The following is a 26,886-nucleotide window of genomic DNA, read 5'->3' as shown; positions in this document are numbered from 1 at the left end:
TCAAAAGCCTTATATAATACTGTTAGGAAGTAGTTATTCAAGTACTTTTAAAGTGTTTTTAAGGCTCAAACATGCGATAACCCATGGCAACTATTCCAGCTCACCCATTTTTTAGGCAAAATAAATCGGCACAAAGTATCCCTGGTTGTCAGTTGATGCCTTCTGGTGTTAATATGCACACGGAGGCATGGGATGATGCCATGGCTTTATCCCAGCGTGCCGAAAATTATCACTTTATTGGGAGTAGTAACATAATTAGTCTTCTAAAATAGTGAAGACTGCAGAAGAAATAGCTCTTGTGTGAAAAGCCCAAATAAATTATCCCTTTTCTGGGGATGATGGGTTGTGTATATGTGTAGGTCTGGCTGGAAGTAGGGTGATGGTGCATTGGTGTTATTAATAGTAGCCTGCGTCCAGCAGGAGGTGGATGACTGATATTAATAGCGTACAGCATGAAATGGAAGACAGATGGAATGGACAGGGTGGAATGTATGGCAGGTGTATGTATGATGTGCACATGTATGATAGCTGTGTGCATGTATATGACAGGTGTGTATGCATGATGTGCATGACAGGTATGTGTGTAATGTGTATATGTATGATAGATGCATGTATGTATGGATAATGGCCAACATTTATCATTGTCTTTAGACCTTTTTTATGTCTAGAAAAAGCGCCTTTGCGCCTTTTTTTTGCACCTTTTCATATAGACAATTCTGCAGTTCTTGACCTACAGTAAACTCTTTTAACTTTTGTCAATGCATCGATCACAAATTTACTAACTGCACCTTTTGACAAAAAGGAGCAGTTTGGGGCGCAACAGGCCTTTTAGAGCAAAAATGTACACCAAGTACAGGACAGTGTTAGCTTAAGTTCTACAACCAATTTGGCTTCATAAAGTTCTACTCTGCTCCAAATTTACCACAGCATGCACCTTTTTGATAAATAAGGTGCAAGCAAGCCAAATTTCACACTGAAAATAAAGGATAAAAAAGGTCTAAAAAAGACTTACAATGAGAAATGTCGGCCAATATGTATGTGTTTAATGGGTGTGTGTATGTATGACTATATATGATAGGTATGTGTATGTATGATGTGTATATGTATGATAAGTGTATGTATGTATGATGTGTATATGAACAATATGTGTATGTATGATGTGTATGTATGATATGTACAGTCATGGTTGTAAATGTTGCCACCCCTCAAAATTTTCAAGAAAATGAAGTATTTCTCACAGAAAAGGATTGCAGTAACACGTGTTTTGCTATACACATGTTTATTCCCTTTGTGTGTATTTGAACAAAACCAAAAAATGGAAGAAAAAAAGCCACTCTTCCTTTACAAACTGCTCTAGGTCTCTCTTATTGGAAGGCGCCTTTTCCCAACAGCAATTTTCAGATCTCTCCACAGGTGATCAATGGGATTTAGATCTGGACTCATTGCTGCCACTTCAGAACTCTCCAGCGCTTTGTTGCCATCCATTTCTGGGGCTTTTTGACGTATGTATGGGGTCATTGTCCTGCTGGAAGACCCAAGATCTCAGACACAAACCCAGCTTTCTGACACTGGGCTGTACAGTGTGATCCAAAATCCGTTGATAATCCTCAGATTTCATGATGTCTTGTACACATTCAAGGCACCCAGTGCCAGAGGCAGCAAAACGACCCCAGAACATCACCAGAGCCTCCACCATATTTCACTGTAGGTACTGTGTTCTTTTCTTTGTAGGCCTCATTTCGTTTACGGTAAACAGTAGAATGATGTGCTTTACCAAAAAGCTCTATCTTGGTCTTATCTGTCCACAAGATGTTTTCCCAGAAGGATTTTGGTGGTGGGGTTGTGGTCATGGACAAGAGCATGTATTTGAAAGAAGCTCGGAGACAGCTTGATGACCCTATGGTGTTTAAGGTGTTACAAAAGCATCCTAAGTGGGATATGATTAGAAATGTTGAAAACATTGTTAACAGAGCATTGCAGGAACATGTTATTGATAAGAAACTAGGGGAATTTTTAATCCCCAAACACCCGGTGACACCTGTACTGTACCTCCTGCCCAAAATACATAAGAGCCTGGAGAATCCTCCAGGCCAACCTATCGTATCGGGCAGGGGGTCATTTTCAAATAACATCTCAATTTTCCTAGACAAAGTCCTTAGGCCATTGGCTATTCACACAAAATCATATTTACAGGACACAGATGATTTTTTTTATCCAAGATCTCTACTTTAGTTGTTCCCCATAATGCAATAGTGGCTAGTTTTGATATAGTATCATTATATACCTCTATTCAACATAGCAGAGGAATCAGAGAAGAGGCGGAGGGCCTGATAAAGTTGGGTTTTGCCACAGACAAAATTACATTTATTGTTGAGTTATTAGCATTTGTATTAAACAACAATTACTTTACATTTAATGATCAATACTATCTTCAATTACGTGGGACTGCCATGGGAAGCAACATGGCACCCACGTATGCGAACATAGTTATGGCCCAGTTTGAGGAGGACAATGTCTATATATCCCACCACTCCAGGTTTATCCTGGGGTGGTGGAGATGTATAGATGATATTTTTTTACTTTGGTGTGGTAGCATTCAAGAGCTGATGGATTTTCAAACATTTCTGAATAGTATAGACCGGGATTTACAATTTACACTAACATACTCTGATAAATCTATTCATTTTCTGGATACACTTGTCACCATAGAAAACAATAGGCTGTCTACTAATATTTACAATAAACCAACTGATTGCAATACATTTATTAGGTTTGAGTCTTGCCATCCAAGATCGATGGTGACTTTGTTACCTTATAGTCAATTTCTGCGTGCGAATCGCATTACGGATACGGAAGAGAAATACAATGAGGCTACAACTAAAATGCTTAGACAATTTCTACACAGGGGCTATCCACCCAAGGTTATCACGCATCAATTACAAAAAGTACAACGAAAAGGCGGTACTAAGGACCGATTTAAAAACAACAGTAGGATACCATTCATTACTACATACAATGAATCATCGGAACTGATTTCAAGGGCAGTAAGAAAACATTGGCATATTATTAAAAACACTTATCCACACATTGCGGAATTCAGTGTACCCCCTTGATGTCATATAGGAGGGCCCAGGACTTAAGAGACCACTTAGTAAAATCAGATTCATCTAACTATAGTGGCTCAAGACAAAAGTATCTTACAGTTGAAGCAAAAGGCTGCTCTCCATGCAGACGATGCGTCAACTGCAAATACATGCAGAAAGGCAGTAATTTTTTAAGGACATACCCCAAAAAATTTTATCTAACTTGTGAGAGCAGCTTTGTAATATATATTTTATGGTGTCCCTGTAATCTAATTTATGTCGGAGAAACAAAAAATGATTTTAAAACCAGACTGAATCAACATCGCTATTCAATTAGAAAAAAGCATATGGACCTCCCGGTGGCAAGTCATTTTGTGGAAGCAGGACATAGTGAATAAGATCTGAAATGCATGGTGGTGGACCACATTCCATTACCAAATAGGGGTGGTGATAGAATCACTCTACTACAGAAACGCGAATTAAGATGGATATTTGAACTGGGAAGCCTTAAGCCGAGGGGTTTAAATGTGGAATTTGTGGTCCTGCCCAAAATGATTAATAAATGATGTGCGATTCCCCTATACATCGATATTCTATATATTTTGTATATGTTATTTCATGTGATATGTAACAGTTTTTAATTTGTTTTTATATAGATTATCTCCATCTGGTGGACCGGTCACGATACGACTTTCCAAGGATCAATTTACTCTACCTTTGCGGCTATTCAAGTTTTTTTCCTCCATTCTTCCAGTACCAAGCCGGGGATATTTAAGGTGACAGATCCGGTGTGTGTTTTCTTGCATGTGGGCAAAATAGAGTACTTCTCCCATACAGCAGGGACAAGTGTTGGATTGACTATCTGGAACAACGCACGAACAGTTTCTGTCTGGGGTGATTCAGATGTTATTCCGGACACAGCACATTGGTCCTATAATTTGGGAGAGTGCTGTACTCTCGCCCTTGTGTATATGAGTTTATGTTTGGGATCATGTCAACAATGCCCCCGTGCTTATGTACAAGCATATGATCCATGTCCCGATATGTTCGTCAGTGAATACAATTGAAATCAAGAAAATTTCATGAATTACCTTGCCTTACTTTGCCCAATACTAAGATGGCGAACGGGAAGCCTGTGGATACTCTGAGCATGCGCTAGCTCTTTCATCTGTAACTGGAGAGTGTAACTATGGACGCTAAACAAATCGGAAGTGACGTATATGTCACCGGAAACAGCCGCGCTATGTTTACAATGCCATTTATGGCGTTCCACGCTGTAGACGGCAAGATGTATTGGAAAGGGATCGTGACCGGAAACCCCTGGAGATGACGAACACGAGCACTTGCACTTTTCACAGAGGTGGGAGGTATATACCACATATTAAGAATCGGATACTTGAAAGCACTGATAATGTATATATAATTATGTACATATGCCATTTTATTGCAATATGCACTTTATTCATGTATTTTGCACTTTGATTTATTTGTTTACATATGTAAACGTATTGATAATGATGTCATACTATTTCCTGTGGGCGGTGTATAAAGCCCAGCACTTATCACACATTTGTACTTGAAAAAGCCAGCGCGAGGCTAAAGAAACGTTGTCTATTGGAATACACTATGGAATAAACCTTACACCGTGATTTTCAAGCTGTGGGGTGCTGCATCTATTTATCTTATATAGATTAAGGAATCGGCGACCTAGGCTCCAAGCATGCTTGCACCCCGTTCAAAATTACTTACCTATCTTGATGTGCTGTTCATATTTTGACTGTATCTATCTATCTATCTATCTCATAGCTATCTCATATCTATCTATCTTATATCTATCTATCTATCTCATAGCTATCTCATATCTATATATCTATCTATCTATCTTATATCTATCTATCTATCTAGGTAAAAGCAAAACGGCTGCAGCACTCAATTCAAGTGAAAAACATGGGTAGCTTTATTCCATGCTAAAATACAGATGCAACGTTTCAGCTGCCTGTGCAGCCTTTCTCAAGCATACAAAGTGACTGAAAAGGGTGATATATATATGGTCACCAATAACAATAATTAACATACAGTGTCAATATCAGTCAATATGAAACATTAAAAAAGTGCATATATCATAAAGTGCAATAGGGACAGTACATAATTGACAGGATCATACAGTGTACTGTGTTACAGTGATGTAAAAAACCAGCTTGTAAATACAAGATATCGCTTGATTACACATTACTTAACTCCTTGGGGATGAAGGGCGTATGCATACGCCCTCACGTCCCGTCACTTAAGGACGAAGGGCATATCCATAGGCCCTCCATATTTCCGATCAGCGCAGCTCGCCGGGCGGTGATCGGACCGGGATGACTGCTGATATCTATCAGCAGGCATCCCGTGGCAATGCCTAGGGGGGTCCTGAGACCCCCCATGTTGGCGATCGCAGCAAATCAGCGGTCAGACCAACGATTTACCGCGATCCGGGCCAATAGGGTCACTGCTGACCCGTTCACCTGGAAAATAAGAAGGATAAGAGTAGCGAGGTGGCAATGCTGCCACCCCCTCCTATCCCCTGCCATTGGTCGATCAGGCTGAGGAGGGGCGGGGGGGTTAGAGTTCATTTCCCCCCGCTCTGCCCACTGATCGAAGTCAGGGCAGAGTGGGGGTGGGAATACGGGAGGCGAGATGGGGAGCATGGCCGGCTTACCCGGACCGGTGTGCGGCATCCTGGAGCAGCGGCGGCATCGACAGCAGCAGGAGGAGTGCGGCCGGAAAGTGCGGCGTGGAGAAAGCTGCAGTAAAGATCGCGGTAAGTGATCTTCACTGTGTCCTTCTAAAAGCTGCAAAACTACAACTTCCAGCATGCTCACACAGCCAAAGGTGGTCTGGGCATGCTGGAAGTTGTAGTTTTGCAACATCTGGAGGGTCACTGTTTGGAGACCACTGTGTAGTGGTCTCTAAACTCTGGTCCTCCAGATGTTGCAAAACTACAACTTTCAGCATGCACGGACGGTCTGGGCATGCTGGGAGTTGTAATTTTGCAACATCTGAAGTGGCACAGTTTGGAGACCACTATATGGTGGTCTCCAAATTGTAGCCCTCCAGATGTTGCAAAAGTACAAGTCCCAGCATGCCCAGACAGTCAGGGATGCTGGGCGTGTAGTTCTGCAATATCTTGCCCTTCAGATGTTGCAGAACTACAACTCCTAGCATGCCTGGACAGTCTGGACATGCTTGGAGTTGTAGTTTTGCAACATCTGGAGGGCTACAGTTTGGAGACCACTACTTAGCGGTCTCCAAACTGTTCTTCCCCAGTTGTTGCATAACTACAACTCCTAGCATGTCCAGACTGTCCAGGCATGCTAGGAGTTGTAGTTCTGCAACATCTGAAGGGCCAGATATTGCAGAACTACACGCCCAGCATCCCTGACTGTCTGGGCATGCTGGGAATTGTAGTTTTGCAACAGCTGTAGGCACACTGGTTGGGAAACACTGAGCTAGAGTCTGTTTCCTAACTCAGGGATTCCAACCCGTGTGCCTCAAGCTGTTGCACAACTACAACTCCCAGAATGACAGACCTTATATGCTGGGAGTTGTAGTTTTGCAACAGCTGGAGGCACACAGGTTGGAATCAATGAGCTAGATAGAGTCTGTTTTCTAACTCAGTGGTTCCCCACCAGTGTGTCTACAGTTGTTGTAAAACTACAACTCCCACCATGTATGGTCTGTCGGTGCATTCTGGGACTTGTAGTTTTGCCACAGCTGAAGGTTTGGGGCGTCCCCCCATGTGAATGTACAGGATACATTCACACGGGCGGGTTTACAGTGGGTTTCCTTCTACAAGTTTGAGCTGCGGCAAATTTTCTGCCGCAGCTCAAACTCCCAGCGGAAAACTTCATGTGAATTCCCGTCTGTGTGAATGTACCCTAAAAACACTACACTACACTAACAAATAATAAAAAGTAAAACACTACATATACACCCCCTTACACGTCCCCCCCCCTCCCCCCAATAAAATTGAAAAACGTCTCATACGGCAGTGTTTCCTAAACGGAGCCTCCAGCTGTTGCAAAACCTCAACTCCCAGTATTGCCAGACAGCCATAGACTGCCCTGGCAGGCTGGGAGTCTTGTAACAGCTGGAGGCACAATGTTTGGGAAACACTGCTGTAGGGTTTTGGTGGAGACAAGTCCCATCCTTGTAACCGGGTTCGCCCCTATTGCAAATTCCTTATTTAGGCCTCAAATGCACATGGTGCTCTCTCACTTCAGAGCCCTGTCGTATTTCAAGGAAAGAGTTTAGGGCCACATATGGGGTATTTCCGTACTCAGGAGAAATTGTGTTACAAATTTTGGGGGGATTTTTCTCCTTTTACCCCTTATGAAAAGGTAAAGTTTGGGGCTACAGCAGCATGTTAGTGTAAAAATTGTAATTTTTTTACACTAACATGCCAGTGTTGCCCCATACTTTTTATTTTCACTAGAGGTAAAAGGAGAAAAAGACCCCCAAAATTTCGAACACAATTTCTTCTGAGTACGTGAGTGAGAGAGCGCCATGTATATGGCCATGGTGATTTGCACAGGGGTGGCTGATCGTTACAGCGGTTCTGACATGAACGCAAAAAAAAAAAACACCCGCATGTGACCCCCTTTTGGAAACTACACCCCTCACGGAACGTGACAAGGGATATAGTGAGCCTTAATGACCCACAGGTCTTTGACAAATTTTAGTTAAAGTTGGACATGAAAATTAAAAATTAGTTTTTTTTCCCCCCTGAAATGCTGGTGTTACCCCAGATTTTTCATTTTCACAAGGGGTAATAGGAAAAAGGCCCCCAAAAATTTGTAATTCCATTTCTTCTGAGTATATAAATACCCCATAGGTGGAAGTAAAGTGCCCTGCGGGCGAACTACAATGCTCAGAAGAGATGGGGCGCCATTGGGCTTTTTGAGAGAGAATTAGGCTGGAATTGAAGGCTATGTGTGTTTACAAAGCCCCCATGGTGCCAGAACAGTGGACCCCTCCACATGTGACCCCATTTTGGAAACTACACCCCTCACGGAATGTAACAAGGGGTACAGTGAACATTTACGCCCCACAGGTAAAAATAAAAAATGTAATTTTTCATTTGCACAGCCCACTGTTCCAAAGATCTGTCAAATGCCAGTGGGGTGTAAATGCTCACTGCACCCCTTATTAAATTCTGTGAGGGGTGTAGTTTCCAAAATGGGGTCACATGTGGGGGGTCCACTGCTCTGGCACCATGGGGGGCTTTGTAAACACACATGGCCCCTGACTTCCATTCCAACCAAATTCTCTCACCAAAAGACCAATGGCGCTCCTCTTCTGAGCATTGTAGTGAGCCCGTAGAGCACTTTACATCCACATATGGGGTATTTCCATACTCAGAAGAAATGGGGTTAAAAAATTTGGGGGGATTTTTCTCCTATTACCCCTTGTGATAATGAAAAATTAAGGGTAACACCAGCCTTTTATTAAAAAATTTTCTTTTACTTTTATGTCCCAATTTTACGAAAGTTCGTCAATCACCTGTGGGGTGTTAAGGCTAACTGTACCCCTTACTGTTCTGGCACCATAGGGGTTTCCTAAATGCGACATGCCCCCCAAAAACCATTTCAGCAAAATTTGCTTTCCAAAAGCCAACTGTGACTCCTTCTCTTCTGAGCATTGTAGTTCGCCCACAGAGCATTTTACATCCACACATGGGGTATTTCCATACTGAGAAGAGATGGGGTTACAAATTTTGGGGGGCATTTTCTCCCATTACTCTTTGTAAAAATGGTAAATTTGGGGGGGAAAAACTGCACTTTAGTGAAAAAATTTTTTTTTCAATTTACACATCCGACCTGTGGGGTGTTAAGGCTCACTGGACCCCTTGTTACATGCCTTGAGGCGTGTAGTTTCCAAAATAGTATGCCATGTGGGTTTTATTTTGCTATTCTGGCACCATAGGGGCTTCCTAAATGTGACATGTCCCTCAAAAATCATTTCAGAAAAACTCACTCTCCAAAATCCCATTGTTGCTCATTCCCTTCTGAGCCCTCTACTGCGCGCGCCGAACACTTGACATACACATATGAGGTATTTCCTTACTCGAGAGAAATTGGGTTACAAAATTTGGGGGGGGGGCTTTTTCTCCTATTACCCCATGTAAAAATTTAAAAACTGGGTCTACAAGAACATGCGAGTGTAAAAAATGAAGATTTTGAATTTTCTCCTGCACTTTGCTGCTATTCCTGTGAAACACCTAAAGGGTTAACAAACTTTCTGAATGTCATTTTGAATACTTTAAGGGGTGCAGTTTTTATAATGGGGTCATTTCTGGGGTATTTCTAACCAGAAGACCCTTCAAATCCACTTCAAAACTGAACTGGTCCCTGAAAAATTTCGATTTTGAAAGTTTTGTGAAAAATTAGAAAATTGCTGCTGAACTTTGAAGCCCTCTGATTTTTTCCAAAAGTAAAAACACGTCAATTTTATGATGCAAACATAAAGTAGACATATTGTATTTGTGAATCAATATATAATTTATTTGGAATGTCTGTTTTCCTTACAAGCAGAGAGCTTCAAAGTTAGAAAAATGCTAAATTGTCAATTTTTTCATCACATTTTGGAATTTTTCACCAAGAAATGATGCAAGTATCAACGAAAATTTACCACTAACATAAAGTAGAATATGTCACGAAAAAACTGTCTCGGAATCAGAATGAAAAGTAAAATCCTCCCAGAGTTATTAATGTTTAAAGTGACAGTGGTCAGATGTGCAAAAAATGCTCCCGTCCTTTGGGTTATAAGGGGCTCCGTCCCCAAGGAGATAATATACAAATCACCTGGAAGGCAAAAGGTCACGGCAGACCGCTCACCTGTACATATTGTAAACATGGAGGATCCATGCTGGAGTAGCTTTTGTATTACAACGGCTGTGCAGCAGCCAAAAGCAGAGAGAGGTGTCCGCCAATCAGAGATCAGAAAAAAGTCACATGGATCGCATCAGCGCCGCTATTATAAAAGGGCAAAATCCAAAGTTGATGCCAGCAAGAAGCCGGAAAACAGCACTCCCGGTGTGTGAGGTTAAAAAAAAAATGCACAGTGTAATTAAACTATGTGTGAATGGGGATCCAAACCTAATAATTATATTCAGGTATGGATTTAAATAAATACTGTATACTGTACAATATTGTACGTGTATGTAAAGAAGTGATGTAAGAGTAGAAAAAAGCATAAAAATAGAAAAAATTCTATAAATAAAATTGAAAATAAAAAATAAAAAAAGTCCCAAAATGAATTTAAAAAAATATGAAAAATAAGAATATAATATGATAAAAAAAAATGTTTTCAATATAAGGTGACTGCATTTGAAATATTATAGCAGTCATTGGTTTCACATAGACTGTTCATAGATATTAATATTTGATGGGTTCCCGATTGAACTCACTCGGAAAATCCAGACATATCGGGTAATATTACGGCCTGTTAGGTAGCCATTCAGACTAGTACGAACAAAAGTCGCACCTGTCCGAATAACTGATGACAGATGTGATGCATCAAATCGACAGACCAGATTGCGACCAACAACCTAGGGCCCCAAAAGAGTTTTTCCCGCTCTCACATCATAAGTTAGCATTCATGGGAACCCAACGTTTGACCATTCATCATATATTCAATACAGAACATAGGATCATATCAAAGAAATAAAAATAAATATAAACAAAAGGATACAAAAATGAAATTAAACAATCAAAAGATATAAATGAAAATAAAAAAACGAAAAAATTAAAATAAAAGGTGAACATATGAAAAAAATACTGTTTCCAAATATGTGGGAAAAAATATTTTAATAAATGTGTATTCAGTATTATTAAAGAAATAATAAAGAAATTCTTACAAAAAATCAAACATTTTTTATTTGTGATAACTAGACATGTGCAATTCGTTTTGGACGTAATTCGTTTTCGGCCGAATTTATCCAAATGTACGAAATATTTGCATCCGAATTAATCTGAATTCGTAACAAAACGAATTGTACATCCCTACAAAATTGTGAAAAACTAATTTTATTTTTGTTTTAACAAAATTCGTTTACATTTAGAAGTAAGGGACCATTTAATAAAGCAGTGGTCTTCAACCTGCGGATCTCCAGATGTTGCAAAACTACAACTCCCAGCATGCCCGGACAGCCGTTGGCTGTCCGGGCATGCTGGGAGTTGTAGTTTTGCAACATCTGGAGGTCCGCAGGTTGAAGACCACTGTAATAAAGTGTGTGTTTCACTTTTTTCTCTATTTTTTAAATTTTTTTAGGTAGTACTACTACTCCCAGCATGGAACAGACTGTTCCATGATGGGAGTAGTAGTACCTGTACTATTAGACATATCGCCTCGGGTGTCAGTCCTGACACCCGACGCGATTGTCCATAATATAGCAGAGATGCGGAGCGGCTCTATACAGCGCTCGCATCTCTGCTCTGTACTCCGGCCAGATCTGCAATAGATAGGATGATCGCAGCGGGTGTCAGGAGTGACATCCGCTGTGATGTGTCCTTAACTGCAATTACTACTACTCCCAACATGGAGCACACTCTGCTCCATGCAGGGAGCTGTAGTACCTGCATTAATAGACAGATCGCAGCGAGTGTAACTTCTGACACCTGTTGCGATCTGTCTATTAATTCAGGTACTACAGCTCCCAGCATGGAGCAAAGTGTGCTCCATGTTGGGAGTAGTAGGAAAGATCACAGCGGGTATCACTCCTGACACCCGATGTGATCCTCCTGTATAATGTATAGATGCTGCCGCTCTTCTATGGTCCCCTGCAGGGGACCATAGAAGAGCGGCCAGCCGCTACTTTAAATTATACAGGAGGATCGCAACGGACCCGGGCGATCTGTCAATTAGTACAGGTACTACTACTCCCATCAGGGAACAGTGCGTTCCATGCTGGGAGTAGTAGTATTACCTAAAAAAATAAAAAAAAATAAAGAAAAAAAAGTGAAAAACACACACACACACACACACACTACATTTTTATTATTGTCGGCTACATTTTTAGTGCCCTGCCGCCCACATAAATTCATCCCTGTTTTAAAAATTAATACAAATTTTGTTATAAAAAAGATAAATTTTTTCCTTTACAACTGTATCTTTTTTATTTTAGTTTTTTAATGGTACCCTACAAAATTTTATTAAAAAAAGGTATCTCTTCTCCAATAACGAATAACGAATTCGTCCGAAAACAAAAGTGAAACGAATGATATATAGGTAACGAATAAATCCGAAATAACGAATGCATGTTTCCGAATAGAACCGGGAAAAAAAAATACGAATGCATCCGAAAACAGAATAAAATGAATTACTCTATCCCGAAAGTTTAACAGAACCGAAAATAATTGTATCCGAAAAAAATCTCGAAAAGAAACAACATTTTTAGTCGTGCACATGTCTAGTGATAACTGTCTGATTGGGGGGCACCTCTCTGTAGAAAATTTTTCAAATCCAATGACACTAGTTCAAATACGGTGAGGGTCCTAGCAGCCGGCCCACTTGCTATCCTAGAAGAAAGCAAAAACAGAAAAAAATTTATATATTTTTTAGTCACCAAGAACATACTTCAAGAGGAGACAAATCAAGGCATTATATATTTGAGAAGTTACCGTAAAATCTGCATTAAGTCCCTTTGGTCGCAGGGACTGGAGATCAAAGATCCATCTACCGTATATACCCGAGTATAAGCCGAGTTTTTCAGCACGATTTTTCGTGCTGGAAACACCCCCCTCGGCTTATACTCGAGTGAACTCTCCGCCCTCAGTGGTCTTCAACCTGCGGACCTCCAGATGTTTCAAAACTACAACTCCCAGCAAGCCCGGGCAGCCATCGGCTGTCCGGGCTTGCTGGGAGTTGTAGTTTTGAAACCTCTGGAGGTCCGCAGGTTGAAGACCACTGCGGCCTTCGACACCATCCAGCCCCCCCCCCCCCTCTCACCCCCTTTAGTTTTGTACTCCGCTCGGCGGGACTTAGGGTGCGCTGGTCCGGTGCTGCAGGACTGTCCGGTGGGGAGGTCCTCCGGTGGGATAGTGGTTCCGGGCTGCCATCCTCACCGGGGGGCCTCTTCTCTGCGCTTCGGGCCCGGCTCCCGGAATAGTCACGTTGCCTTGACGACGACGCAGAGGGACGTTCATTACCAACGTCGCTCTGCGTCGCCATCAAGGCAACGCCTCTATTCCGGGCCCGAAGCACGGAGAAGAGGCCCCCCGGTGAAGATGGCAGCCCGGAACCACTATCCCACCGGAGGACCTCCCCACCGGACAGTCCTGCAGCAATGGACCAGCGCACCCTAACGTCCCGCCGAGCGGAGGTGAGTACAAAACTAAAGGGGGTGAGAGGGAGGGGGGGGCTGGATGATGTCGAAGGCCGCAGTGGTCTTCAACCTGCGGACCTCCAGAGGTTTCAAAACTACAACTCCCAGCAAGCCCGGACAGCCGATGGCTGGGAGTTGTAGTTTTGAAACATCTGGAGGTCCGCAGGTTGAAGACTATTGTATCAGACATTGACATGCGGTGATGATGAAGGAGGGGGGGGGGGGTGATGATGATGACATGTGGTGATGATGACAAGGGGATGATGAAGGGGGTGGGATTATGACAAGGGGATGATGAAGGGGGGTGTGGGATGATGACAAGGGGATGATGAAGGGGGGGTGTGGGATTATGACAAGGAGATGATGAAGGGGGGGGTGGGATTATGACAAGGGGATGATGAAGGGGGGGGTGTGGGATGATGACAGGGGGATGATGAAGGGGGGTGTGGGATGATGACAAGGGGATGATGAAGGGGGGTGGGGATGATGACAAGGGGATGATGAAGGGGGGGAGGGGATGATGAAGGGGACTTGTGGGATGATGACAAGGGGATGATGAAGGGGGGTGTGGGATGATGACAAGGGGATGATGAAGGGGGGTGTGGGATGATGACAAGGGGATGATGAAGGGGGGTGTGGGATGATGACAAGGGGATGATGACAGGCGGTGAAGAATGAAGGGGGGATGGATGATGACAGGCGGTGATGATGAAGGGGGGATGATGACAGGGTGATGATGATGAGGGTGTTAATGACGGGGGTCTGGATGATGACAGGGGGGATGATGTATTTCCCACTTTAGGCTTATACTCGAGTCAATAACTTTTCCTGGGATTTTGGGGTGAAATTAGGGGCCTCGGCTTATATTCGGGTCGGCTTATACTTGAGTATATACGGTAAGTTCCCTACGTTTGAGGATGCTCACCCTATCCCCCCCTCGTCTAAGTGGCAGTATATAATCTACAAGAGTAAATTTTAAGTCTTTTTCACTATGTTGGGCCTCAACAAAATGTTTGGATACCCGGAGGTCCATACAACGTTTGCGTATGGTAAAACGATGTTGGTTAAATCTAGTTTTGAAATCCCATGTGGTCTCCCCAACATACAGGAGACCACATGGGCAAATCAAAATGTAGACAGCAAAAGTAGAAGTGCAAGTTGGATAATGTTTGAGATGGTAAATCTTTCCAGTTTGTGGATGTGTAAAGGAAGGGCCCTTAATCATGTGACTACAGTTGATGCATAGTCTACAGGGAAAGGACCCTTTACTTTTCACTGTCAAATACATTTGGGTATTAGGTTTAAGTGAAACGTCCGATTTCACCAGTTTGTCTTTAAGATTAGATTTTCTACGGTAAGACACTAATGGTCTGGAGTGGAATTCAACAATATTAGGGAAACTAGTTTTCAACAGATCCCAATGTTTATTCAATATTCTCGCAGTCTGTCCAGAATGCTCTCCAAAAGTAGAAATGAAAGGAATACGATGGCTATGAGGTCTACTTATGGTTTTACAGATAAGTGTGTCTCTGTCCATGTATTGAACCTTAGATTTGCATTCCTCTAATAATTTTTTGGGGTAACCCCGTTTACGGAAGTTATTTGACATTTTAGTAAGAAATGGCTCTACTTCCTCCTCTTCCGCCCTCATCATTTGACTGATGGGGAGGGACCGCACCATCGGTCTGGGATGGCAGCTGCTGTAATGCAACACTGAAGTACAGTCAGTGGGCTTAACAAACAAACTAGTCACAAGCTTGTCATCCATAATGGTAACATTAGTGTCCAAAAAATTCAAGGATGAACGTGATGAAGTAAAAGTAAACTATATTTTGGGGTCTACAGAATTCAAATAATGGTGAAAAGAGAAAATATCAAACTCAGAACCAGTACAAATAAAAAAAAAAAATCAATATAGCGCCACCACCCCAGCACGTGACTGGAATGGTGGGACGCATACACATACTTTTCCTCTAGCACTGCCATGTACACATTGGCATACGTAGGCACCATGTTTGCGCTCATGGCGGTGCCAGAGGTCTGCAGGTAAAAAAAAACTTTATCAAATGAAAAATAATTATTGTGTAATATCAACTTAAGAAAAGAGATAATAAACTCAACTTTGGTTACGTGAAAAATCAGGTGAAATAGAATCCTTCACAGCCTGTACACCTCCATCATCTGGGATGGAGGTGTACAGACTTACAACATCCAAGGTTGCAATGATGGTATCTGAATGAAACTGACATTTGAGAAATTTTCAGAAGGAAATCGGAAGTGTCATGTAAGTATGAACTAGTGTTAGTTGCGTATGGTCGGAGGATCTGATCAACAAAAATTGATAAGTGACTAGTAACCGATCCCCGACCTGACACAATCGGTTGGCCCAGGGGGTTTTCAAGTGACTTATGTATCTTAGGTAATAGATATTAAAGAGGGATAACCTGCTGAGATACATACAGGTAGTTGTACAAAACCTTGTCAATTAAATTCTGGTCTAATGCATTGTCCAAAGTGGTCTTAATCTTTAAATTGATATATTTTGTTCGATCATACCATAGTCGCTGGTATGTAGTTGTATCTTGTAGTTGGCGTTCTGCCTCCTGTATGTATTTCACTCTATTCACGACCACGATCCCGTCGCCTTTGTCGGTGGGCTTATCCACTAGATTGTGGTCATGGACAAGAGTGTTAAGAGCCTCAATTTCAGAATGAGTAAGATTAGGGTGTCTCAAACGGGTGTCTGCGAATCTAAGTTGTTGCATATTACGCTGTACAAATTGGCAATAAGTGTCAAAAGCACAGGAAGTAACACTTTGGATTAAAACTACTTGGAATATTCAAATCAAAATCAGAGAACACAAAACAGTCTTGAGGAGTCATACTGGCAGGTAAAAATGTTCCAACGGGAGATGGATGTGTGTCAAACCAAATCTTCAGTCGCAAGCGCCTGAAGAATTGGTACAGATCCAGCCAATCTGTGTGAGAAGATGGACAAAATGATAAACCTTCTGATAACAATGCAAGCTGAGAAAAAGATAAATCTACACAGGAAATATTTACCGTATTGGGTTGTTCTATCTCTTTTTGAAGGGAATTTCCGCTGGGTTGCTCTCGGTTCCTTTTGGGCCTTTGAATTTACAGGACCGTGGGTGGCGGCGGCCCCTGTGTCTGGTGGGTCTAAGGGGAAAATGTGTTTCTATCCCTAAAAAAAACGGCATGATTACAATTTTCAGATGAAATATTGACGGATGTTTTAACATTCGTATTATTAGTAACATTAGAGTCCACTTTAGAGTCTCTGAATTTGCATGGTCATTTTTGAGTAGAAGAAAGTTGGTTCTACGTATAAACACGATCTGAGGCATAATCATTAATGTCCCTGTGCCACTTATGGCGCTTTGTATTTTCAAGCTCATTTCTGAACTTCTGGAGAAACAATGTCTGTTTTTGTATCACTTTGTATGCTTGAGAAAGGCTGCACAGGCAGCAGAAACGTTGCATTTGTATTTTAGCATGGAATAAAGCTACCCACGTTTTTCACCTGACTTGAGTGCCGCAGCCGTTTTGCTTTTGCCTACATTGTGGACCAGTGACCGGGGTCTGTTTGGCTGCTTGCACCGTATGCTATAATATTTTTTCATTTTTTTGGTGTGCTGCTGCTCCGCTATATCCTATCTATCTAATATCTATCTATGTCACATCTATCTATGTCATATCTATCTATCTATCTATCTATCTCATATCTATCTTCTATCTATCTCATATCTATCTTCTATCTATCTCATATCTATCTATCTATCCCATATCTATCTATCTATTCCATATCTATCTATCTCATATCTATCTATCTATCCCATATCTATCTATCTATCTCATATCTAGCTCATATCTATCCCATATCTATCTATCTTATATCTATTTATCTATCTAATATCTATCTATCTATCTCAAATCTATCTATCTATCTCGTATCTGTATCTATCTATGTATCTATCTATCTATCTATCTCATATCTATCTAACCCATATCTATCTATCCCATATCTATCTATCTATCCATCCCATATCTATTTATCTATCTATCTATCTATCTATCTATCTATCTATGTAAAAAAAGAAAATGGCAGCAGCACACTTGGTCAACAAAATGGAGGCTCTTAGCGCACTTTTTGATCAAAACGTGTCCCCCATCCACCACGCGGAGGTGGCCTCTTATCGGATGGGTCCCTAAACACTCACCTACCTCAGGCTGGGTGACATGTTGGATCCACTAACGATCCAAACCACCTCCTGTGAAAATAGGGGAGGGGATGCACGGCTACAGAGGGAGCCACTCCCCCCAAATTTGCACAGCAAAGAAAAAAAATGAAAATGTAGCCAGCACCTAAACCCAATACACGGGTGCACGCTGCTGTGGCAAGTACAAAAATTGTAAAAAAAGAAAATGGCAGCAGCACACTTGGTCAACAAAATGGAGGCTCTTAGCGCACTTTTTGATCAAAACGTGTCCCCCATCCACCACGCGGAGGTGGCCTCTTATCGGCCTCCTATCTATTCCATATCTATCTATCTCATATCTATCTATCTATCTATCTATCCCATATCTATCTATCTATCTCATATCTAGCTCATATCTATCCCATATCTATCTATCTTATATCTATTTATCTATCTAATATCTATCTATCTCAAATCTATCTATCTCGTATCTGTATCTATCTATGTATCTATCTATCTATCTATCTCATATTTATCTATCTATCTATCTCATATCTATCTATCTCTCATATCTATCTATCCCATATCTATCTATCCCATATCTATCTATCCATCCCATATCTATTTATCTATCTATCTATCTATCTATCTATAGAAAACAAGAGACCAGCAGCACACAGAAAAATTGGTGCAAAAAAGGTGGAGGTTTATTGCATTATCCCAGTATACAAAAGAAGCGGCGTTTCAGCTCCTTGAGAACGGCGACGAGAGGTCGCTGAAACGTCGCTTCTTTTGTATACTGGGATAATGCAATAAACCTCCACCTTTTTTGCACCAAATTTTCTGTGTGCTGCTGGTCTCTTGTTTTCTCTACTATTACAAGTAACCCTCTCACCAAGGTCCACATCCAGCGTGCACCATTGCAATTGTTTTCTAAATTTTGTTGTGCTGCTCTCCTGGAGTTTTTTTTATCTATCTAATATCTATCTATCTATCTATCTATCTATCTATCTATCTCATATCTATCTCATATCTATCTATCTATCTCATATCTATCTCATATCTATCTATCTATCTCATATCTATCTCATATCTATCTATCTATCTCATATCTATCTATCTATATATCTCATATCTATCTATCTCATATCTATCTATCTATCTATCTCATATCTATCTATCTCATATCTATCTATCTATCTATTATTTTTTATTTATTAGTCCACTAATTCCCTGCTCCTGACTTATTTTGTAAAAAGTCTGGAACACATTGTTAAGTTCTTAAAAATCCAGGTACATATAGAATAAAAGTGCTGGTGGAGATCACACTATACCGCACACTAAGTGAGCTTGTAGGAGAACAAGTCTACCCGGAAACTATGAGGTCAGATCTAACAATTAATCTTATTGGATGAAGAAAGTCAAGCACAACATTAATGTTTTCTGCTTCTTGTTTTAGTGTTAGTGGAAACTGGATGTCAGGAGGATTATTCAGAATATCACTGGACTAATACGTCTTCTCCAAACTACTGTACATGATATGAATAAGATGGAGAAAGGACACATGTACCTCGCTCTGATCTGTGTATTGTGCCTGAAAGTGACCCAGGGTGTGAGAGGTAAGTGAGGAGGGAGGGGGTATATAAGCTACAACACTGTTATATATAAGAGAGGGGTGTAAGGGGGTAAATGTGTAAAATTAAATTGTGTGATTGATACATTCTATTTTTTAAAGTAAAGTATATAAAAAAATTTGCTCTATTTCTCTCCAATAAAAAGTGTTATTTTTTTGGTTTCACTAAATGTCAGTAATAAAAATATCAAAAGGTAAATATAAAAGGAATCTGATGGATCTACTAGTAGATGGTCAGGGCAATGATAGTGTTACAGTGTCCATAGACCCCTTTGAGCTGATTGACCAAGAGTGATGGTAGAATTGTAGTAGGCTATTATGACGTGCTGTCGTTTTGGTGTTGGGTTGCAGTGACGGACAATCACTTGAGGTAGATGTTATAGCCAAGGCAATACAATCTTTCCATAGTAGGGTGGGACAGAGAGTTGCAGGGGTAGTCAATAGTGAAATGGCTGGGCATGTTGGGATTTGTATATTCCACTTTTGTGTAACTTGACTTGACTGGACTTAATTACTCGAGACTTAAGACAACTGACACTGATTTGAGACTCACTACAGAGCATCCACGGAATTACCTTACCACCAGACTTAGACTCTAGACCAGAGCTGCCGAAGGCTTTCTACTATGATTCCTGACTTGTACAATGGGGCTCTGTAGGCCTTGTTTCTTCTCCCCGCAACTAAGGAGTTGGACTTTCCTGGTTGGTGGATTGCCTATAGGTAGTGTTGTTGCTCACTTGCAGAACTTTAGACTCAGACTCCTCGACTCCCCTCCTTACTTTGTACATCGCTCCTCTAACTGATCTCTCTCCACACTACTTTCCTCACACACTGAACTCCTTCTCCACACAGACTTCTCCTCAACACTAAACTCCTTCTGCCTAGGCAGGTCACTCACCCAGGGACAGGAGATCCCTATTAGCCACAGCTGATCACGTGACTCCTCTGCAGGTCTCTCTTAAAGGTACAGCAGTCCTAATAACAACACATTATTTGTAAAAAGGCATAAATAACATAAATACTACCAGAATCAATACTGCTTTACAAAATATTCCCCTCCAGGAGATGTGGGGCGGAACAGACACCTGGAGTAACATCTGCCAGACAGGATGGGCAGAGTAATACGTTCCATACAGGGACACCACAGAATACTGCTCTATGAACACAGCATTTTACTCAAAAAGTAGCTCTGGAATTGCTGCTCCTTTTATACATCTTTGTTCACTCATAGTAATTTGGTATGTTTTTAAAACTGTAAAATGGCCATTTTACAGCTCGAATAATGGCGCAAATTACAACTATAACTCTCCCAAAATGCAGCTGTTTTTGGCCATATTATGGCTCGTGTTATGGGACATATTTTTGGCCACAAACAGCTCAAAATATGTCAAAATTGCAAACAGCCATTTTGGCCAAATGGCTGAAAACGAAGCAAGAAAAAAACTGCTAAAAATTTGTCAAAAAAAACTTTCAAATTCAAAAAAGCAAAACAAAACAATTTAAGCCATAAAAGACAGCTCAAAAAACAGTGTGTTAGCATAATCTTATACAGTAAAACTTAAGCCCTTAAGGATGCAGCCAATTTTATTTTTACATTTTCATTTTTTTTCCTCCTCACCTTCTAAAAATAATAACTCTTTTATATTTTCATCCACAGACGAGTATGAGGGCTTGTTTTTTTTTTTTTTGCACAACCAATTGTACTTTGCAATAACATCACTATTTTTTTTTTTACCATAAAGTGTATAGGAAAAAAAATATATATATTATTTATGTGGGGAAATTGAAAAGAAAACCAAAATTTTGCACATTTTGGAGGGTTTTGTTTTTACGCTGTACACTTTACGGGAAAAATGACATGTTTTCTTTATTCTGTGGGTCAATACAATAAAAATTATGTTTTATGCTTTACTATTATTGTACCACTTTAAAAAAATCTTAAAAGTTTTTAACAAAATCAGTGTGTTTAAAGGGGTTATCCAGCATAAGGTGATTTCAGTATGTACCTGGCAGACAGTAATGGACATGCTCCTTCCCACACATCAGCCACCCCACTCATTGAAACATAAATGAGCTACAGACCTGTGGTTTTCAATCAGGGTGCCTCCAGCTGTTGCATTACTTGCAGATTGCTCTCTCCACCCATTGAAGCAGACAGGCTCCCTGTCATCAGCTGACTAGTGAGTCAGGTCTCGACCGCATTGCAAGCTGGGAAAAATCCGAGACAGCAGTCATTTTGTATGCCTTTAAAAATAAATATTGGGATGAAAATCACAGAAGAATTGTGAGAAAACCGTCACACACAGGTACAGACACTATATTATGAACTACAGTAACTTTACAGCCCCTGTAGCATAGTCAAATAAAAAAAATTCTTGGAATACCCCTTTAAAATCACTCTATTTTGACAACCTATAACTTTCTCATTTTTTCTTATATGGGGTGGTATGAGGGTCAATTTTTGTACCATGATTTATAGTTTTGATCGGTACCACTTTTTCATATATGTAACTTTTTAATTGCTTTTTAATAATTTTTTTTGAACTGGATGTGACAAAAAAGCAGGATTTTGGACTTCTATTTTTTTTTTTTACATTTACTCCGTTCACCGTACGGGATCATTAACCCCTTAAGGACCAGGCCATTTTACACCTTAGGACCAGAGCGTTTTTTGAACATCTGACCACTGTCACTTTAAACATTAATAACTCTGGAATGCTTTTAGGTATCATTCTGATTCCGAGATTGTTTTTTCGTGACATATTCTACTTTAACATGGTGGAAAATTTTTGTGGTAACTTGCATCCTTTCTTGGTGAAAAATCCCAAAATTTGATGAAAAAATTGAAAATTTTGCATTTTTCTAACTTTGAAGCTCTCTGCTTGTAAGGAAAATGGATATTCCAAAAAAAAATTTTTTTTTTATTCACATAAACAATATGTCTACTTTATGTTTGCATCATAAAATTGACAAGTTTTTACTTTTGGAAGACATCAGAGGGCTTCAAAGTTCAGCAGCAATTTTCCAATTTTTCACAAAATTTTCAAACTCACTATTTTTCAGGGACCAGTTCAGGTTTGAAGTGGATTTGAAGGGTCTTCATATTAGAAATACCCATAAAAGACCCCATTATAAAAACTGAACGCCCCAAAGTATTCAAAATTACATTCAGTCAGCGTTTTAACCCTTTAAGTGTTTCACAGGAATAGCAGCAAAGTGAAGGAGAAAATTCACAATCTTCATTTTTTTACACTTGCATGTTCTTGTAGACCCAATTTTTGAATTTTTACAAGGGGTAAAAGGAGAAAATTTATACTTTTATTTGTAGCCCAATTTCTCTCGAGTAAGCACATACCTCATATGTCTATGTAAAGTGTTCGGCGGGCGCAGTAGAGGGCTCAGAAGCGAAGGAGCGACAAGGGGATTTTGGAGAGTACGTTTTTCTGAAATGGTTTTTGGGGGGCATGTTGCATTTAGGAAGCCCCTATGATGCCAGAACAGCAAAAAAAAAAACACATGGCATACCATTTTGGAAACTAGACCCCTTGGGGAACGTAACAAGGAATTAAGTGAGCCCTAATACCCCACAGGTGTTTCACGACTTTTGCATATGTAAAAAATAAAAAAAATTATTTTTCACTAAAATGTGTGTTTCCCCCCAAATTTCCAATTTTTGCAAGGGTTAATAGCAGAAAATACCCCCCAAAATTTGTAACCCCATTTCTTCTGAATATGGAAATACCCCATGTGTGGACATCAAGTGCCCTGCGGTCGAACTACAATGCTCAGAAGAGTAGGAGCGCCATTGAGCTTTTGAAGAGTGAATTTGTTTGGAATGGTAGTCAGGGGCCATGTGCATTTACAAAGCCCCCCGTGGTGCCAGAACAGTGGACCCCCCCACATGTGACCCCATTTTGGAAACTACACCCCTCACAGAATTTAATAAGGGGTGCAGTGAGTATTTACACCCCACTGGCATTTGACAGATCTTTGGAACAGTGGGCTAAGCAAATGAAAAATAAAATTTTTCATTTTCACGGACCACTGTTCCAAAAATCTCTCAGACACCTGTGGGGCATAAATGCTCACTGCACCCCTTATTACATTACGTGAGGGGTGTAGTTTCCAAAATGGGGTCACATGTTGGGGGGTCCATTGTTCTGGCACTATGGGGGCTTTGTAAACACACGTGGCCTTCAATTCCGGACACATTTTCTCTTCAAAATCCCAATGGCGCTCCTTCTGTTCTGAGCATTGTAGTTCGCCCGCCGAGCACTTTACATCCACATTTGGGGTATTTTCTTACTCAGAAGAAATGGGGTTACAAATTTTGGGGGGCTTTTTTCCTATTTTCCCTTGGGAAAATGAAAAATTTAGGGTAACACCAGCATTTTTGTGAAAAAAAATGTGTTTTGTGTAAAACTGCCACCCCTGTGCAAATCACCAATTTAGGCTTCAAATGTACATAGTGCGCTCTCACTCCTGAGCCTTGTTGTGCGTCCGCAGAGCATTTTATGCCCACATATGGGGTATTTCCGTACTCAGGAGAAATTGTGTTGCAAATTTTGGGGGTCTTTTTTTCTTTTTACCTCTTGTGAAAATAAAAAGTAAAGGGCAACACCAGCATGTTAGTGTAAAAATTTTTTTTTTACACTAACAGGCTGGTGTAGACCCCAACTTTTCCTTTTCATAAAGGGTAAAAGGAGAAAAAGCCCCCCAAAATTTGTAGTGTAATTTCTCCCAAAAATTGCACCTGAGGAGCATATGAGATCTAAGGGAGGACAACTGGGTGCCGAGGGGAGGTGAGGAGCGTGGTGGTGGGGGGGGGGGGGCAGAAGGGCATGGTTGTCACCCCTCCTACGGTTTAAGCAGACTATGTCAACAGGACCAGGTAGGTTATGTCAGTTATCTAGGGTGGGATATGAGTAATACGTCGGGTCGCATCGAGGTATTTGTATTTGAGCCAGGGGCCCCACAAGACTTCAAATTTTTCATGAGATAATGTTTGCCAGCCAGACATTTCCCCCATTCTGCAAATTTGGTTAACTTTATCAATCCATTGATTTTTGGTGGGGGGTATCGTTTGACGCCATAATTGGGGAACAAGTGATTTTGCTGCCGCTAACATATGAGTGGGCAAGGATTTGGCAGAGGGTTTAAAGGAAGGGGTGGGCAATGCTAAGGCGATGAGCGCCATAGACAAATGGATAGAGCTTCTGCAAACTACATTAATAACATCTTCCACTTCCTTCCAGAAGGGTTGAATAATCGGGCAGGACCACCAGATGTGGGTCAGTGTGCCCACTTCTCCCCCGCACCTCCAACATATATTAGAGTTTGTGAGGCCAAACCTATGTAGGACCTCAGGTGTTTTGTACCATCTGGACAGTAATTTGAAGTGGTTTTCTTGCAATTTAACACAGCGGGAGAAGACATGGGAAGCACATGCCGGCGCATCTCATCAGAGAGCTGAATATTCAGTTCTTTTTCCCAAGATTGTAGGTATAATGGGAAGCTAGAGGTCGCCTCTCGTGAAAGAAGGCCACTAAATGTGGACAGCTTAAGTTTACCTCTTTTGTCTGTAACAGCGAGATCGTCCAACCAAGTAGTAGTCTCGGCAATGGAGTATTCCCTCATGAAAGTTATGCAAACCTGTCTCGCATTGTAACCAAAGAAGGTGGCAGAAGGGTGAGAATGTATCAAGAATCGGAGTAGTTCTAGACTAGGTGGGGTGTTGTTATGGAAAAGATCAGCTAATGTAACTGTAGCTACCTTATGCCAAACAGGGTTCCCGTGTTGTGTAGGAACATTCAGCAGCTGCGGAATGAGTGAGGCTGGAGCAGCAGGGGTTATCACCCTAGGGGTGTGAATTTCAGCAGATAATTGCTGTTTTATCAGTAAGGTGCCTTTTAACAGAGGGTTGCGTATGGAAGCAATCTCCGTTTTTTTGGGTGCCCAAAGTAAGCTTAATTTTCTTGGACCCAGCTGCTCAGTCTCAATATCCGAGTCTCGCAACGTTCCAGTGCCAGTGACCAGCTCAACCCAACGTTTCAAATGCATAGCTTTGTAGCACAATTCAGCATCAGGCAACCCAAATCCACCCCATTGTTTTTTGCGAGTCAGTAGAGAGTATGCTAGTCTGGGCCTAGTGTGCCTCCACAGAAAGTTGGAGAACAGACGTTTAATTTTTTGAAAGAAGTGCTTGGGTATATGTATCGGAAGAAGTGTTAAGGTGTATAAGTATATTGGAAAAACGTAGGTATGGAGTAAATTTTTACGACCCATCCACGAGAGATAGGGAAGGTCATACGTATTCAAAATGTTAGTGAGTTTCTGGAGTAGCAGGGCAAAATTAGAAATATATAATAGGGAGAGGGAATGGGGTAATTGTATTCCGAGGTATTTTATCGAAGTTTGGGGCCAAAGAAAAGGAGCCATCGCCTTCAAACCATTAACTAATTTTGTAGGAACGGATACGTTTAATATCTCTGACTTAGAGAAATTGACCTTAAAGTTAGACACTTCGCTATATAACGTCAAGGCTCTGAGAACTCCGGGTAAGGATTCGCTAGGATTTGTAAGGAGTAGCAGCACATCATCCGCAAATGCTGAAGTTAAGTGCGTATGCGTTCCCATTTTTAAGCCAAATATCCCAGGGTCTTGCCGGAGGCACTGTAGGAGCGTCTCAACTGTTAATATGAACAAGGAGGGCGAGAGGGGACAACCCTGTCGTGTACCATTGTGAATTGCAAAAGGTGTGGACAGGAAACCGTTGAGTTTAATACGCGCATAAGGGTCTGTATACAGGGAAAAGATCGCGTAAATAAGTTGGGGTGGGAAGTTAAATTTATACAACGTGCCTTCCATAAAATCCCAAGCCACTCTATCGAAAGCCTTCTTGGCATCAGTCCCCAACAGTAGTAGAGGAACATCATGGTCTTTTGCGTGTTGAATGGCATGAAGAACTCTGAGGACATTGTGCCTGCCCTCCCTACCCTTCACGAAGCCCGTTTGGTCTGTATGAATTAAGTTGGGCAAGACTTTACTCAGGCGCACTGCCAGCAATTTAGCCCAAATTTTAATGTCTAAATTAAGAAGAGAGATTGGCCTGTAGCTAGCACATAATGTCCTTACCTTCTTTAGGGAGTATAGTCACGTGGGCCTCTAGTAATTGTTTGGAGAAACGTCCACCGTCTAAGAGAGCATTGCAAGTGTCAGTTAAGTGGGGTATTAAATCATTCGAAAATTTTCTAGAATATGATATGGTAAACCCACATGGGCCCGGGCTTCTACCAGCTGGGAATGAATTAACAATATCTTTGACCTCTTGTTGAGTTACACGGGCTGTAAGTTGCTCTACCTCTAAAGAAGAGAGAGGGAAGGTCAAGCCTCTCTAAGTACGAGGCGATTAAGGTGGCCCTGGTCGATGGGGAAGTCGACAGGGAGGGAAGATTATAGAGGGAAGAATAGTACTCTGTGAATGTTTTTGCTATATCTTGTGTGGACGTTTGTATTTTCCCATCTGGCGATTTAATTTCATGAATGAACCATCGCTCCCTTTGCTTTTTAAGTAAGGCTGTCATA

General features: G+C 41.1%; 1 protein-coding gene and 1 long non-coding RNA gene across 2 annotated transcripts in view; one reads left to right on the top strand and one right to left on the bottom strand.

Moving 5' to 3' along the window:
* Positions 1-1,298: 1,298 nt before the first annotated feature.
* On the bottom strand, positions 1,299-21,569 carry LOC130291011 (uncharacterized). Its single transcript, XR_008847766.1, has 4 exons — positions 21,385-21,569; positions 20,201-20,277; positions 16,513-16,654; positions 1,299-1,927 (listed from the first exon to the last, which is right to left on the bottom strand). It is a non-coding gene; the product is annotated as an uncharacterized LOC130291011 (long non-coding RNA).
* LOC130291007 (H-2 class II histocompatibility antigen, A-U alpha chain-like) overlaps positions 19,129-26,886 on the top strand; it is an 87,994-nt gene continuing 80,236 nt past the window's right edge. Inside the window, exon 1 of the mRNA XM_056539327.1 lies at positions 19,129-19,288. Coding sequence (XP_056395302.1) covers positions 19,210-19,288 — 79 coding nt within the window. The 5' untranslated portion in view covers positions 19,129-19,209. The remainder of the gene's footprint in view (positions 19,289-26,886) is intronic.

This window comes from Hyla sarda, chromosome 9, assembly GCF_029499605.1.
Source record: "Hyla sarda isolate aHylSar1 chromosome 9, aHylSar1.hap1, whole genome shotgun sequence".
Lineage (NCBI taxonomy): Eukaryota > Metazoa > Chordata > Amphibia > Anura > Hylidae > Hyla > Hyla sarda.
This window is presented reverse-complemented; position numbering and strand designations above follow the sequence as displayed.